General features: G+C 42.6%; 1 protein-coding gene across 1 annotated transcript in view; it reads left to right on the plus strand.

Annotated features, from left to right (window-relative positions):
• Positions 1 to 3972: 3972 nt before the first annotated feature.
• Positions 3973 to 16198, plus strand: part of APH1B (aph-1 homolog B, gamma-secretase subunit) — a 30552-nt gene continuing 18326 nt past the window's right edge. Inside the window, exons 1-4 of the mRNA XM_012443157.2 lie at positions 3973 to 4123; positions 5533 to 5703; positions 13455 to 13525; positions 14323 to 14445. Of these exons, the coding sequence (XP_012298580.1) occupies positions 4011 to 4123; positions 5533 to 5703; positions 13455 to 13525; positions 14323 to 14445 (478 nt within the window). The 5' untranslated portion in view covers positions 3973 to 4010. The remainder of the gene's footprint in view (positions 4124 to 5532; positions 5704 to 13454; positions 13526 to 14322; positions 14446 to 16198) is intronic.

The following is a 16198-nucleotide window of genomic DNA, read 5'->3' on the forward strand; positions in this document are numbered from 1 at the left end:
ATCTGATTGCTCATGACCAATATTTGCCCTCCTTGTTTTTGTTTCTTCAGGTTTCTGCCTCTTGCATTGCCTTAATTTATTTATTTACTTACTTACTGACTGACTTTTGAGTTGGAGTCTCCCTCTGTCACCCAGGCTGGAGTGCAGTGGCATGATCTCGGTTCACTGCAACCTCCACCTTTCAGGTTCAAGTGATTCTTCTGCCTCAGCCTCCCGAGTAGCTGGGACTCTACAGGCATATGCCACCACGCCCAGTTAATTTTTGTATTTTTAGTAGAGACGGGGTTTCACCATATAGGCCAGGCTGGTCTCAAACTCCTAACCTCAAGTGATTCGCCCACCTCAGCCTCCCAAAGTGCTGGGATTGCAGGCGTGAACCATGGTGCCCAGCCACTTCCTCTTGTATTGCCTTTAAAAAAAATTTGCTTGTGAGTATTGTTTGTAAGCTGAAGTTGAATGAACTCTAAGAGTATGTAGTTAAGACTGTCATCCTGTACCATCAACATAACCAGTGTTGCTTGAAACCTAGATCCTAGAGTTGACTCCTATAGGGCTGGTAACTTCCCTCTGTCCTTCAGGATCACAGCAGGATCAAAACTGCATCACTTGTTACCGAGGAAGCTGGGTGGAGTATTCTGAGGATCCTTCCATTTCCGGTCTTCCTCCAGCTGGTGTCCTGTCTCTTCTCCAACGCAAAATTTCTCCATTTTCTCCTCTTTCCTTTTTTTCTTACCACACATTCATGTAAGAAGATTTTACAGACTGCCTTTTACCCCTACGTCTGGGAGGGTCACTGATGACCTCTGTATGGCTAAATCCAGTGGACATAATTCACTAGCAGCTTTTTGTTTGTTTGTTTTTGTTTTTGTTTTGAAACAGAGGCGGCTCACTCTGTGGCCCAGGCTGGAGGCCAGTGGCGCAATCTCGGCTCACTGCAACCTCTGCCTCCCAGGTTCAAGTGATTCTCCTGTCTCAGCCTCCCGAGTAGCTGGGATTATACATGCACGCCACCATGCCCGGCTAATTTCTGTTTCACCATGTTGGCCGGGTTGGTCTCAAACTCCCGACCTCAGGTGATCTACCCGCCTTGACCTCCCAAAGTGCTGGGATTACAGGAGTGAGCCGCCACGCCTGGCCGCTTGTTTAACTTCTCGACAGCCTTTCTTTCTGAAATGTTTGCCTTTTGGCTTCCACAGCACCATATTCCCTGGTTTTCCTGCTACCCTCTTGGCCACTCCTTTTCAGTTTCTTCTGAGGTTCCTCTTCTCCTCATACCTTTAATGTTGGTGTTCTGGCATAGGCCTTGTTCTGGCTTTACTGGCTATCTAGGTGATTCTATGTACTCTTACGGCTTCAGGTATTCTGGTCTCAATTCTGATGTTCAGCCCAAGTCTCTCCTGATCCTGATACGTAGCTGCCTACTGAACACCTCCATTTGGAGTGCTGCACGTATCTCAATCTCAAGGCATCCAAAATGAAGGCCGGGCACAGTGGCTCAAGGCTGTAATCCCAGCACTTTGGGAGGCCGAGGTGGGCAGATCACTTGAGGCCAGGAGTTCGAGACTGGCCTGGCCAACATCGTGAAACTCTGTTTCTACTAAAATACAAAAATAACCCAGATGTGGTAACACATGCCTATAGTCCCAGCTACTCCGGAGGCTGAGGCAGGAGAATCACTTGAACCCAGGAGAATTGCTTGAACCCAGGAGGAAGAGGTTGCAGTGAGCTGCAATCACACTACTGCACTCCAGCCTCGGCAACAGAGCGAGATTCTGTCTCCAAAACAACAACAAAATAACAAAATGGTCCCCACTATTGGGGCTACTTTGCCATATTCTCTCCTCCTTCTGTCTCCACAGCATTCACTTAAGCCTGACACCTCCAGAAGCCCTCATCCTTGATTCTTCCCCGTCTCACTCCATGTAGTTCACTAGTCACTAAATTCTGTTTGTACAATTCCTAAACTTCTATTAAATTTGTATGCTTCCCTCCAGAGTCCTGCTAAATCCCTGATTCAGGCCACTGCCATCTTGTGCCTGCGTTACACTGATGACCTCCAGTCTGGAATCTCATTTTCCATATATTTACAAAGCAGATCTATCACTCTGAACTGTCGTCTCAACCTGAGTTTTGGTAAGTGTTGTGCTGGATACGACCATTCAAATTACAGTCACTGGCACCTGAAGAAGTATTCTGTGGGAGTAAATGGAAAATATATATGACTTTTAAATGGGCAAAGATGATATTTTTCTGTAAGAATACCTGCAGTTGTATTATTTGAAGGTCCATTTTCAGAGGTGAGCTGCAAAACATCTGTCAGGTCCCAACTTTTGTCTACTGGTGTTTGTTTTTTTAATGTGGATTACCAACATTTTTTTGTGTTTGTTTTGAGATGGAGTCTCGATCAGTTGCCAGGCTGGAGTGCAGTGGCGTGATCTCGGCTCACTGCAACCTCCACCTTCTAGATTCAAGTGATTCTCCTGCCTCAGCCTCCTGAGTAGCTGGGACTACAGGCGCTCGCCACCACACCTGGTTAATTTTTGTATTTTTAGTAGAGACGGGTTTTACCATATTGGCCAGGATGATCCGCCCACCTTGACCTCCCAAAGTGCTGGCATTACAGGCATGAGCCACTGCGCCTGGCCCAAAATCTTTATTCATGATGGGCATTAAAGAAGGTGCAGGAGTGAGTGGTTAACACTTAGATAGCACTTACCTGTGTCAGGCACGTTGATCAAAATAACTCAAGGAAGTATTATTATTAAACTTAAAGAAAAATCTAACATGGATGTGAATGATCAGAGAACTTAAGTTTTAATTTTTAACCTTTTAGATATTGTTAATATAAAGTAGATGTTTATAACTTCCACTTTTAAAATTATTTCACTTGTTGAACATCTAGATATTAATGAACTTCTAGATGCTGAGGAAACAACAAAGAGCAAAGCAAAGTCTCTGTCCCCAAAGTCCCTGACCCTTCCTCCCCCCAAACCCGGACGCCGGGGCTCCCTGCCCCCGCCGGGGTTACCCGCGACCCTCGACGCCCCCACCACGCAGCTGGACTTTGTTGCGTTTGGGATGGGAGGAGGGAGTTCACATTTTAACGGGGAAGAAAGATAAGCCAGTGAAATGGACCACTGTGAGAGGACAGACCAGGGAGATGTCACTATTGCTTGCAGGGTGGTCAGAGAATGCCTGCAAAAACAACTTTTTTGAAGATTTGGGGGGAAATATTTTTGGCCAAAACAGCTCTGAGAAGGGCAGCTTCTTCCACCACTATTTCATCATTTTACCACCTGTGGGTTATCACCGGGGTCACTGCTATCCCAGCCTAGTCTTTATATAGGATGCAACACGAACTTCCCGCAACTATCCAAACGGTAAAATGTGCTTTAAAGAAAAGACTAGTTAAAAAGGAATCCTGCCAGTGCCTGCAGTACGTTTTTCTTTAGTCTCTTTAGTTGACTTGGAATCTCTGCCTGTTCTCTGTGCCTGCGGCTCAAAGGTGGGCTGGCGAGCTCCCCTTCTCTTAGCCACCTCGTGGCCCGCACTGGGACCCGATCCGAGTGTATCTGCAGGCGTGCGGGCGATGGCTTGGGCCCTAACGTCGCCGAGGACGCCAGCCTCCGGATCAGCAGCTGCGGCGTGGCCCGGGCGCTTCCGGACACCCGCTAGGGCGGAAGGCCCAGCGATGGGGTCTGCGCTCCCCGCTTTCAGCCCCTAGGGGCGCCCTCAACCCACGCCCAGGCCCGTCCCCACGGCCCTCGTGCTTTGCCTCCACGCCCCGCCCCGCCCCGCGCCTCATGAGCCCCGCCCCCTGCCCCGCGCCCCAAGAGCCCCGCCCCCTGCCTCGCGCCCGCTCACGAGCCCCGCTCAGCCCCGCCCCTATGCCCCGCCCCTCCCCCAGCATCCCGCTCGGCCCCGCCCCCGAGCCCCACCTACTGAACCCCACCAGCGCCGGGAGCATCTAGCGTCCCCTACGGGCCCCCGGGTCGGCTTCCGCGGTCGCCATGACGGCGGCCGTGTTCTTCGGCTGCGCCTTCATTGCCTTCGGGCCTGCGCTCGCCCTGTATGTCTTCACCATCGCCACCGAGCCGTTGCGTATCATCTTCCTCATCGCCGGGTGAGGCGACTGCGCCGGGAAACCCGGACGCCGGGGCTCCCCTCCCCCGCCGGGGTTACCTGTGACCCTCGGGGCCCCCACCGCGCGGCTCGACCTTGTTGCGTTTCTGACGGGAGGAGGGTTGACAGGGGGAGAGCGGAGATCCGGCTTCCCCGAGGCGCCTCGCCCTCCTAGGAAAAAGCGCACACTGGGGGTCAGCGCCTTTTGCCTGGGGCCCATGGGTGGGTTTAGTGAGCCGTGAAGCCACTAAAGTATAAAAAAATTATGGATAAGTTCATATATGCATTCTCTGCATCCTTCATTTTCTGGAGCCCCTAATTTCCCTCATATTCTCAGAGGCATCTGTAATCCCCAAAGGGTTGAGAACCGTTGGCGTCTAGGATGGTAGTGCGCGATCTCTGCCAATTAGAATCACCTGGGGCCGGGTGCTTTCAAACATGCCGATGCCCACCCCACCCCGATCCATTGAGTCACACTGTCTAGGAGGTGGGATTCGGGCTTCAGATTTTTTTTTAAGCTCTTTTTGGATGATTCCGGAGTGCAGCCAAAGAGTGGAAACCTGTAAAAACACCGAAGCACCTGACTATGCGTCTCCTTCTGGGAGCTTGATAAATACGGAACTCTGGTGCCCCAGCCCAGTCGTCACCTGGTTCTTACTTGCACATACCACGTCGTCGTCCCCCCCACCCCTGTGAGTCTCTCTTGGCAGCAGAGTAGGCCAGTGATTCCCACTTTTCTGCATTTCTTCACCTCCCACAAACATTTTCAAAGTGCTTCATTACATTTCATTTAAAAAATAGAGATTTGGGAAAAGGTTTGTAAAGCTTGCTACAATCCTTAGAATCCACAGGCGTGCTGCAAGACCTGGAGGGCGTGGGTATTCATCCAGATCAGAACACAGGTTTTCAAGTTGAATTTTATACCAATCACTTTATTAATAGAGATGTAGATATTTTTCTGGAAAAGATGCTCACCTTTGCAGATATCTGACCAGTAATCTGTAATTTCTTGTAGGTTTTAAGGATATGAAAATTGCAGTAATCAAAGTTGTATATTTTCTTGTTTTGGCTCATCAATGGGCAGAGCATTGATTAGAAAGAATACCAAATAACCAAGTTTCTAGCTAGACAGTCCTTGGCAGATAGAGTGCAGACGTACCAGCAAATGGGGTCATTGAAAAAAGAGTAACTGTTGGGAAATCTCACCATTCCTCTGGGACATGTTTGTCTCACTAAGGAAAAGGCACCTTTAAGAACAACTGATGAAAAGCGTCACTTTATGAGGACTTTTTTTCCACCCCTTATTAAAAAGTCAAGAAATCTCTTGCTTCTCAAGCAGGGTTTTCCCCTCCGCCTATAGATCATTATTAATCCTGTACTGATGTTCCCTTTTTTCCCCCTGTTTTTCAGAGCTTTCTTCTGGTTGGTGTCTCTGCTGATTTCGTCACTTGTTTGGTTCATGGCAAGAGTCATTACTGACAACAAAGATGGACCAACACAGAAATATCTGCTGATCTTTGGAGCATTGGTCTCAGTCTTTATCCAAGAAATGTTCCGATTTGCATATTATAGACTCCTAAAGTAAGTTAAATATCTGCCTTCCCTTTTTTCCCCCCAGTTAGATTTTAGTTATGATTTGGTCATTTGAAACATGAATATAGTTTTGTATTTGTACCCTCCTACATAATTCTTTTTTTTTTTTGAGACGGAGTTTCGCTCTTGTTACCCAGGCTGGAGTGCAATGGCGTGATCTCGGCTCACCGCAACCTCTGCCTCCTGGCTTCAGGCAATTCTCCTGCCTCAGCCTCCCGAGTAGCTGGGACTACAGGCACGTGCCACTGTGCCCAGCTAATTTTTTGTATTTTTAGTAGAGACGGGGTTTCACCATGTTGACCAGGATGGTCTCGATCTCTTGACCTCGTGATCCACCCACCTTGGCCTCCCAAAGTGCTGGGATTACAGGCCTGAGCCACCGTGCCTGGCCTCCCTCCTACATAATTCTAAGCCAAGAGATCGGTCCATTTCCAGCCTGAAAATATTCAGTGTTCTTTTATCTTGTGCACATTTCTTCTTTCCTTTCTTCCTTCATTCAAAAAATATTTCTTGAGAATCAATGCCAGACACTATCCTAAGTACTGGGGATGCATCAGTGATTAAAAGACAGAGTCTCTGGCTTCATGGAGCTTACAGTAGGAGGAGACAGACAACAAATGAATGAACAAGAAATACAACGTTATAGTAGATGAGTGTCATGGAGACAAATAAGCTAGGGAAGCATTAAAACAACTACAGAAATCATTCCAGCTTAGAATGTGTATGTTCTTCTCTTTGCCACCACCTAAGATAAATAATTCTTTTTTTTTTTTTTTTTTTTTTGAGATGTGGTTTTTGCTGTTGTTGCTAGGCTGAAGTGCAATGGTGAGATCTCCGCTCATGGCAACCTCCGCCTCCCCAGTTCAAGCCATTCTCCTGCCTCAGCCTCCCTAGTAGCTGGAATTATAGATGTGCATCACTATGCCCCACTGATTTTTATAAGTTAGTAAAGACAGGGTTTCACCATGTTGGCCAGGCTGGTTTCAAACTCCTGACCTCAAGTGATCCACCCACCTGGGCTTCCAAAGTGCTGAGACTACAGGCATGAGCCACTGAGCCCAGCCAAGATAAAGAATTCTTATGGAGACCATGCCTTTTATTATTTTGATTGTAGTAGGGGAAAATGAGAGTTCATTTTGTGATACATCGTGTAGTTTAAAATCTATAATAGGAAAATACATTTTCAAAAAAGCCTTGGGTTCCCCTATTAGGCCAGAAAGTAGGTCTTCTCTAGGACTCAGGAGGACCTCACTATGAAACCGCTGATTTGAAACACAGCTGGAACTCGGAATTATATTTCCTTTCAGGCAGTCATGAGATTAGCTTTGATTATGTAGTAAGACTTAGTAGAGTGATAAATGTGCTGTCTTTTTTCATTTCTACAAATGAAGTAATTAAGCCTCTCCATGAATTTCATGGATATAACCAAGAGGAACCTCAACAACTCTTTTCATTAGGTTTCTGATAACTTGTTCTAACCAATATGCTACGTTTTCTGTATTTTTTACTCTTTGCTTTTAATAGCAGATACTGAATTTCCTTTTCATAATGAAGGAATTTAAATTAGAAATGGAAAACCAGGAAGCCATTGCTTAGAAGCAGAAATCATATCTTAGAAAAGTTTCAAAAATGAAATTCCCATTAGTCCCTGAAAATATTACATGAGAACAAATAAATATGAAAGGTAACATTGAAATTTCCGTGGTAATAAAACATCCCTAACAGATGGACATGTAGTTGTGTTTGAATGTTTCTGGTATGTTGCAGTTACACCATTGTAAAGTTTTAAGCTTAACTGTAGAATATGATTAATGTAACCACATCTATCTCCACTGGGCTAGGTGGCTCACGCCTATAACCCTAACACTTTGGGAAGTGGGCTGATTGCTTGAGCCGAGGAGTTTGAGACCAGCCTGGGCAACATGGCAAAACTCTGTCTCTACAAAAAACACAAAAATTAACTGGGTACAGTGGTCCCATCCCGTCAGGTGGCTGAGGTGGGAGGATCACTTGAACCTAGGAGGCGGAAGATGCAGTGAGCTGTGATTGCACTACTGTACTCCAGCCTGGGCAGCAGAGCCAGACTCTGTCTCAAACACACACACACACACACACGTGCACACACGCACACACCCTTCTGACCTTGAACAGACACACACACACACACACACACACACACACACACACACACCCACCCCACACCCCCTTCTGACCTTGACCCTGCTTACCAGGTAAATGAAGTCTCTGCTACATGGTTATCATCATGTCCCGTTCAAGGTTGAACAGTCCTCCTTTCTTCACCTGGACCTCAGCAGGCATGGTTGTGGCTTCCAAACCTTTCCAAAAGAAAGGCTGTTTTTTCTTTTTGGTCAGTGGACATGACCCTTTTTGTCAGTGCCTGATTTTTGCCTGTGCTAAGGACCTGGCGCAGTATTCTGCAGTGAGGTCTAAGTAGTGCCCCCGACTGGGCACTGTACCCTTCACAGCTCAGCCTCACGTTGCACTGGGTTTTCCTGTCAGTGATGTCATTGGCTCATATGCATTTTCATACAGTGTGTCTAATTTTGAAAAAAAAACCAAAAACACCTTAATTTCTAATTCAGAATTTAAAGTTTAGGACTTGTATGTTCTAAAACCTGAATTCCCAGAGTGCCCAAATGAGTATGGGCTGTTCTTCACTCGCTTGCATCTTCATGGTTTCCACGTGAAATGCCAACATTTTCCTGGCACTAACTTAGAGACCCAAATGACTATAGCTGAACATAGATCCACATTTTTTTGTTCTTCTTTTTTTTTTTTTTTTTAATTTTAATGTTTTAAATTTTCTTTTTACAATGAGGAGCAAGGGCCTACTTTTTAAATGAGGGCAGTAAAGGAGTAGGGCCACATGAGGAAGAAATTACAATTCAGTTGTCAGTCTGTAGGCTTGAATGCCAGGATATTCAGAGAAGCCTCTCTAGCCTCCTAGGGAAACCATGTTTGCTTTTCTGAAAGGACCTTTGGAAATTTTAAACGATTGGCAGGACAGACTTGTATTAACAGGTACCTTTGTTTGCATTTGCAAAATGAATCTTTTACAAGCCTTTAGAATATTCAAAACGTTCCCAGCAAATTTAAGAAATGGATGTTATGTAGTTGTATGAAAACAAGTTTAAAAATTGTAATGCTTTATTTATGACTAACATTTATATGAATACATTTACATTGCTCTCTTATGCTATGCTATGTTCAAATATAGGGGCTTTATTTTAATCAATATTGTATCTCCACTGACAAAGTAGGTCTTGAACTTTTAAATTTAAAGTGCTACCTCAAACTTTTGCTATCAGAATTTGGTGCCAAGATTAAAACGTGGAGAGTTTATACCAGTTTTTATAAATATATGGAATTGGATCAAAATATTCATTGCAATCTAATAATAAATAATAATTTTATTTCGTGGGTTAGGCCGTAGTCACTTAATCTTAATAATCTTGTTCTTCATGAATGAATAGTATCTTTCAGCCTGGCAGAGCCTTACATAATGAGAAATTGGCATGTGACAACAAGGGGTAGCCCTTTTCACAGTCATTAAAAAAAAAAAAATCCAAGTTATGTTGCTTAAAACACAATGGCGTTTTGCCAAGGACATACAGTTTAGGCAACTCTATGTTGCTTGAAACTCCTCTATGTTGCCTAAAACAGACATTAGGATTTTTTCTGTTTGGATGGAAATTTTTGTAATTTAATTCAATTTTGTCTTACATAAATATGCTGTAATTTTAGAAAACCTTCCATTTATAGATAAAATATTAAGATAACCATTGCTACAACTTTTAAGCAACATGTCTATTTAAAAAAATTCCTAAAATGGTGTATTTAACTTGTATTCATATTCCTTTCTCTCCCTCATACACACATTCAAAAATAGAACAAATGAGAAAGATGGTATGATTTATCAGTAGTTTTTCAAAGTTTATATTTTTAAAATTTGAATTGTTTCTCTTTTTGTGTTTGGAAACACAACAATAAATGCAAACAAAGAATTTTCCACTTGAGTAAAATGGAAGTGAACACAGAAACTGATTATGTTTTGTACTTTCTCACTTCCTGATGTTAACATGGAGAACTCTTAGCTGTTACTTTTCCTCCCACGTACTTCCATAATACAGAATTAGGAAGTTTATTCATGTTTTGAATTTGTTTATTTAGTATATTTGTGATAATAGTACTTTGCTATATCAAATAGCTAAAATCTTTGATTGATTGACTGATTGACAGTTTCTCTCTGTCACCCAGGCTCGAGTGCAGTGGCGCAATCGTGGCTCACTGCAACTTCCACCTCTGGGGCTCAAGCAATCCTCCCACCCTCAGCCTCCTGAGTAGCTAGGACGATAGGTGCCTGACACCACACCTGGCTCATTTTTGTATATTTTTTTGGTAGAGAAATAGTCTCCCTATGTAGCCCAGGCTCATCTTGAATTCCTGAGCTCAAGCAATGTCTACATCAGCCTCCCAAAATGCTGGTATTACAGATGTGAGCCCACATGCCCTATCTATTTATCTCTTAAATTGGATTATGTTGTCTTTTTATTATTGAGTCGTAAGAGTTCTGTAGATACGTCCTTTTTCAAATATGATTTGCAAATATTTTCTGCCGTCTTTGTTGTCTTTTCACTTTCTTGATCGTGTCCTTTGCAGCATCAAAGTTTTTAATTTTGACGAGGTTCATCTATTTACTTTTTCTTTTGTTGCTCGTGGTTTAGGTGTTTGTCTTTGAGAAATTACTACTCAATCCAAGGTCATGAAGACTGATACCTATGTATTATTCTAATAGTTTTATAGTTTTAGCTCTTACAGCTGGACTTTTCACTCATTTTAGTTTTTATATATGGTGTAAGGTAAGGGTCCACCTTCATTCTTTTGTATGTGATTATTTAGTATTCTGCCACCATGTATTAGAAAGACCATCTTTCTTTCCTCATTGAGTCATCGTGCACTCTTGTTGAAAATCAAGTGACTGTAAATGTAAAGATTTATTTCTGGACTCTCAATTTTATTCTCTTTAATCTATGTATCACCCTTACACCAGTATCAGATGATCTTGAATACTTTACTTTTGTAGTTAAGTTTTTTTTTTTTTTTTTTTTTTTAAGACAAAGTTTCACTCTTGTTGCCCAGGCTGGGATGCACTGGCAAGATCTTGGCTCACTGCAACCTCCACTTCCCGGGTTCAAGCAATTCTCCTGCCTCAGCCCCCCAAGTAGCTGGAATTACAGGCGTGTGCCACCACACCCAGCTAATTTTTTGTATTTTTAGTGGAGACGGGGTTTCACCACATTGACCAGGCTAGTCTTGAAATCCTGATCTCAGGTGATCCACCCACCTTGGCCTCTCAAAGTGCTGGGATTACAGGCGTGAGCCACTGTGCCCAGCCTGTAGCAAGGTTTCAAATGGAGAAGTGTAAGTCTTTTAACTTTGTTGTTTTTTACAAAACCCAGTAACAGTTGTTTATTATCATTATGAAGTATTATATACTGTACACAGTTTTATGTGTTATGCTTTTGTGTGTGTGTGTGTGTGTGTGTGTGTGTGTGTATGTGGCAGGGTCTCTCTCTCTGTTGCCCAGGCTAGAGTAGAGTGGTGCACTCATCTCACTGCAGCCTCCACCTCCTTGCCTCAAGCCATCCTCCTACCTCAGCCTTCCAGGTAGCTGGGGCTACTGGTGCACGCCACCACACCTGGCTCATTTTTGTATTTTTTGTAGAGACAGGGATTCACCATGTTACCCAAGCTGATCACAGACTTCTGGGCTCAAGTGACTTGTTTGCCTTGACCTCCCAAAATGCTGGGATTATAGGTGTGGGCCACCGCGCCTCACCAATATGTGCTGTGCTTTTATATGACTGGCAGTGCAGTAGGTTCTCTTACACCAACATCACCACAAACACGGGAGTGATGCATTTTGCTACAACATCATGACGTCACTAGGCAATAGGGATTTTTAGCTCCGTTATAATAAGGACAACCATTGTAATCCATTGTTGACTGAAATGTTGCTATGCAGCACATAAGTACTTTATTTTGTTTACTTTTAGGTTCAAGGGTACATGTGCAAGTTTGTTATATGGGTAAATTGCAATCCTCCCCCTCCTCCCACTCTAGTCTCAGCTAAGCTCCAGTATCTGTTGTTCCCTTCTTTGTGTCCACATGGACACAAGTCTTTTATTTATTATTGAGCAATTTATATAAAACAGAAATCCTCCAAAATTTATTTATTCTACCATGTTGATACATTTGTTGACAGAGATTATTACTATATTATATGTCCCATAAGCTTTAATTAGCTTTTAACAATATCACTATGAGGGGTAAGTTTATTTAGGAAAATTAGGCATTTTAGTTGTTTACTGCTACAGAGAAAGAAGATGGTAACTTAAATTTCTGGCTCATGTCCTCACTACCAAACAATACTTCCAGATGGACAGCACCAAAATGGCAGGTTTTTTGTTTGAGTCTAGAAAAGCAAAAGGACCCCCTTCACTAGGCTTATTCCCATTTTGGTTGAATTCTACATTGCCTTAATTTAATGTAATCAATGCTATTTATATTTATGTAATGAATAAGCTGATTATAATGAATATGCATACCCTGAAATTTAAAATAACACAATGCCCAGAAAATAAGTATCTTCTGGTTAATGTAATTGTCTATTGCTAGAGTTAACCTATCTTGTTCCAACATTTGCTAAAAAATTATTTTTAAAATGGTTTGGTTCTTTTGTTGCCTTAATAAATATACTTTGTAGTAAATATAATTTAAATGTTCTTTGAGTCAGGATTTTACATTACTGCAGAGTTTTCTCACCAACAAGGATTGGTAATAGTAATGCTAGTAGAATTGACCAGCCACATTTAGCATTCCTAACACATCTGCATGGGACTCATGGTAAGCTTATGAATTGGCCACAGCAGAAGCGTGCGTAAGATCACTCTGAAGATCATTTCTTTATTTTATTTTTTGTAGAGATAGGGTCTTGCTATGTTGCCCAGGCTGGTCTCAAACTCTTGGATGCAAGTGATCCTCCTGCGTTGGTCTCTTAAAGTGCTGAGATTACAGGCGTGAGCCACCATGCTCAGGCTAATAATCTATAAGCTATATATAAATTAAATATATATATATTATATATTTAAGAATAAGGAGAGATTAGTGATTACCAGCAATTGGTAGAGACAGCTGCTTTAGCAAATTGCTGCCTGAAGTGGGCTTCGAAGGATGCGTGCAGTTTAGGTTCTACAGAATGGAAGATACAAGGGAGGGTGGCAGAATAAGTATAGTCCTGGTAGAAGATAGAACAAAGTGCCAACAAAGCAGGAATAGCGATACAGTACTTTGGGAAGGGAGAAAAAATCCAGAGTGGTAGATCCCATAGGATATGGAATTAAATATTTGCCAAGTTCAGAAAGCAATGGGAAGAATTGTGGTTTTTATCTTTCAAAATTCAATTCCTGATGGCTTGTTTGCTTATATTTTTCCTACTGTTTTATGTGCATGTCAAAGAAAAGGTAAAAAGTAGTTGGAAATTTTGGTTGATTTTAGTTCATTGAAAATTTGCTGGGTTTTGTTTAACTGAATTATAGATTTAGAGTGTAACCTGATGCAAAGCCTCATTGAGTATCTGGGTTTGAAGTGTCTTGTTGGACTTTCCTGATACAATGCTCTTTCTTTTTTTCTTAATTACATGTGTGGTTTTATTTTAGAAAAGCCAGTGAGGGTTTGAAGAGTATAAACCCAGGTGAGACAGCACCTTCTATGCGACTGCTGGCCTATGGTAAGTTAGAACCACATGGTTTCATTATGAAAAAAAATCAGACTTGGCATAAAAGTCATTTGTATCTTTTGTATCTTTGTAGATTTCAAGTAATTTTTTATTGCTGCCTGGGCCTATTGGTGTACATGTTTGCTTATTATCCCAGCTTTCCAGGTTCCTTTTGTAAAGGAAAAGTGATTGCAAGTGACCCTTACCTGTATGTTCATTATATATTAACCAGGTTTGAAAGTTAGGTTTTTAATGTGTGTATACCCTAGTTAACTAAGATTTTCTGAGTGATGAAACTGTTACTTTCTCTGAATCTTGCCCTGACTGTGGCTGTTCTAGGAGGACTCTTGGGGTTAAAGCGGTTAATATCTCTGTATATTATAGTTTGAGAATTATGTTTAAGATTGGATCTAGGTTCCCCAGTTCGGCTCAGGAACACATAGTTTCCCTTTACACTCAATTTTAGTTCTAAGCTGTCAAACTGAACTCTGTGGACTCTGTTTTCATAAAGTAAAGCCAGAGTTTTGGCATTGTATCCTCTGTCTCACCTATTGTGTGTCTTTCTAGATCTTTTTCTCCCCTTTTTCATTACTCTGCTGCATTCTACCATTCATTTCCTTTGCTCTTCCTCCTCTCTCCATTCCTCATTTAGCCAAGCACATGACTCTCTAGCCAGCTGTCTGCTGCTTCAGGGAAAACATGAGCACCCTTTTCCCTCCAACACACTTGTATTAACTAGTCCTTGGAAATCTGACTTGAAAATAAATCTTGGCAGGAAAAGAGTTAACAGTGTTTTTCTTCCTCTTCAGTTTCTGGCTTGGGCTTTGGAATCATGAGTGGAGTATTTTCCTTTGTGAATACCCTATCTGACTCATTGGGGCCAGGCACAGTGGGCATTCATGGAGATTCTCCTCAGTTCTTCCTTAATTCAGGTATGTGTCTTATAGCTGTCAACATTCAGTCTTCTAGTATAAATGGTCATTCATTTTTTTTTTTATTTTTGAGACGGAGTCTCACACTGTCGCCCAGGCTGTAGTGCAGTGGCGTGATCTTGGCTCACTGCAACCTCTGCCACCTGGGTTCAAGCAATTCTCCTGCCTCAGCGTCCCGAGTAGCTGAGACTACAGGCGTGCGCCACCACACCCAGCTAATTTTTGTATTTTTTAGTAGAGATGGTGTTTCACCATGTTGGCCAGATGGTCTTGATCTCTTGACCTTGTGATCCACCCGCCTCAGCCTCCCAAAGTGCTGGGATTACAGGCATGAGCCACCGCGCCAGGCCGTCTGAATGGTGATTCTTATTGGAGTTCACCGCCTTAGAAATTCCAGTGAATAGGAATTTTATGTTATTTCTTTTAAAGGCAAAATACTCTGAAGTAAAAGACTTAGGAAAATAAAAATTTTGGTTAGCCGGACGCGGTGGCTCACGCCTGTAATCCCAGCACTTTGGGAGGCCGAGGCAGGTGGATCACGAGGTCAAGAGATCGAGACCATCCTGGTCAACATGGTGAAACCCTGTCTCTACTAAAAATACAAAAAATTAGCTGGGCATGGTGGCGCATGCCTGTAATTCCAGCTACTCAGGAGGCTGAGGCAGGAGAATTGCCTGAACCCAGGAGGCGGAGGTTGCGGTGAGCCGAGATCGCGCCATTGCACTCCAGCCTGGGTAACAAGAGCGAAACTCCGTCTCAAAAAAGAAAAGAAAAAAAAAAAATTTTTGGTTAAAGTGTTTTAGAATTTTAGAGTGGAATTTAGCTTGCATAAAATTTATTTTTATTTTGTTGTACTAACAATGTTGCTGTATAGTTGAAGTGTTAGAAGTGATTTTTTAAGGCCATGTTACTCTTTTTGGTTCTCATGATTTTATGTTATCTTCAGTAGAAGCCCTAATCTATAATTGTCATTGTGGTGCTTTTTGTGGGAATGGGCAGTATAATTTAATCTTGAAATTGAGAGGAAAAAATGGCATAATAGATGAATTGATCATTTCATCCAAACGATACAACTAAAAGGACCAACTTATTTCAAATTACTTTTTCATCCATGAGCTAAAAACTGTCATGATGATGCTACGATTGCAAATCTGAGAGTTGGTAGAGTGCGTAATTAACATAGATTTCCTCCACACTCCACAAGAAGGCTCGTGAAAATAGGGGACAACACCCACTGTATTTTTAGTCATTTCCACAACAGTTATGCCATTAAAATAACTGAGTTCACATGCACGTTATTTTAATTATATGATTTATATGTTATTTTAATAACATCTATACTAGAGCTCCTCAGGGAGCTTACCCTCTAATAGGGGAATAAGATGAAAAAAAGTGAATAAGCATTCCAGTAACAGTTTAAGGTAATAAGAGAAAAGAAATAAAGAGGTATGACCAATTTTTTTTTTTTTTTGAGACGGAGTCTTGCTCTGTCACCCAGGCTGGAGTGCAATGGCCCGATCTCGGCTCACTGTAACCTCCTCCTCCCAGGTTCAAGGGATTCTTCTGCCTCAGTCTCCTGAGTTGTTAGGATTACAGGTACTTACCACCATGCCTGGCTAACTTTTGTACTTTTAATAGAGACGGGGTTTCACCATGTTGGTCAGACTGGTCTCGAACTCCTGACCTCAGGTGATCCACCCACCTCAGCCTCCCAAAGTGCTGGGATTATAGGCGTGAGCCACTGCACCCAGCC

The sequence above is a fragment of the Aotus nancymaae genome, unplaced genomic scaffold (assembly GCF_030222135.1).
Source record: "Aotus nancymaae isolate 86718 unplaced genomic scaffold, 86718_ANA_hifiasm-v0.15.2.pri h1tg000041l, whole genome shotgun sequence".
Lineage (NCBI taxonomy): Eukaryota > Metazoa > Chordata > Mammalia > Primates > Aotidae > Aotus > Aotus nancymaae.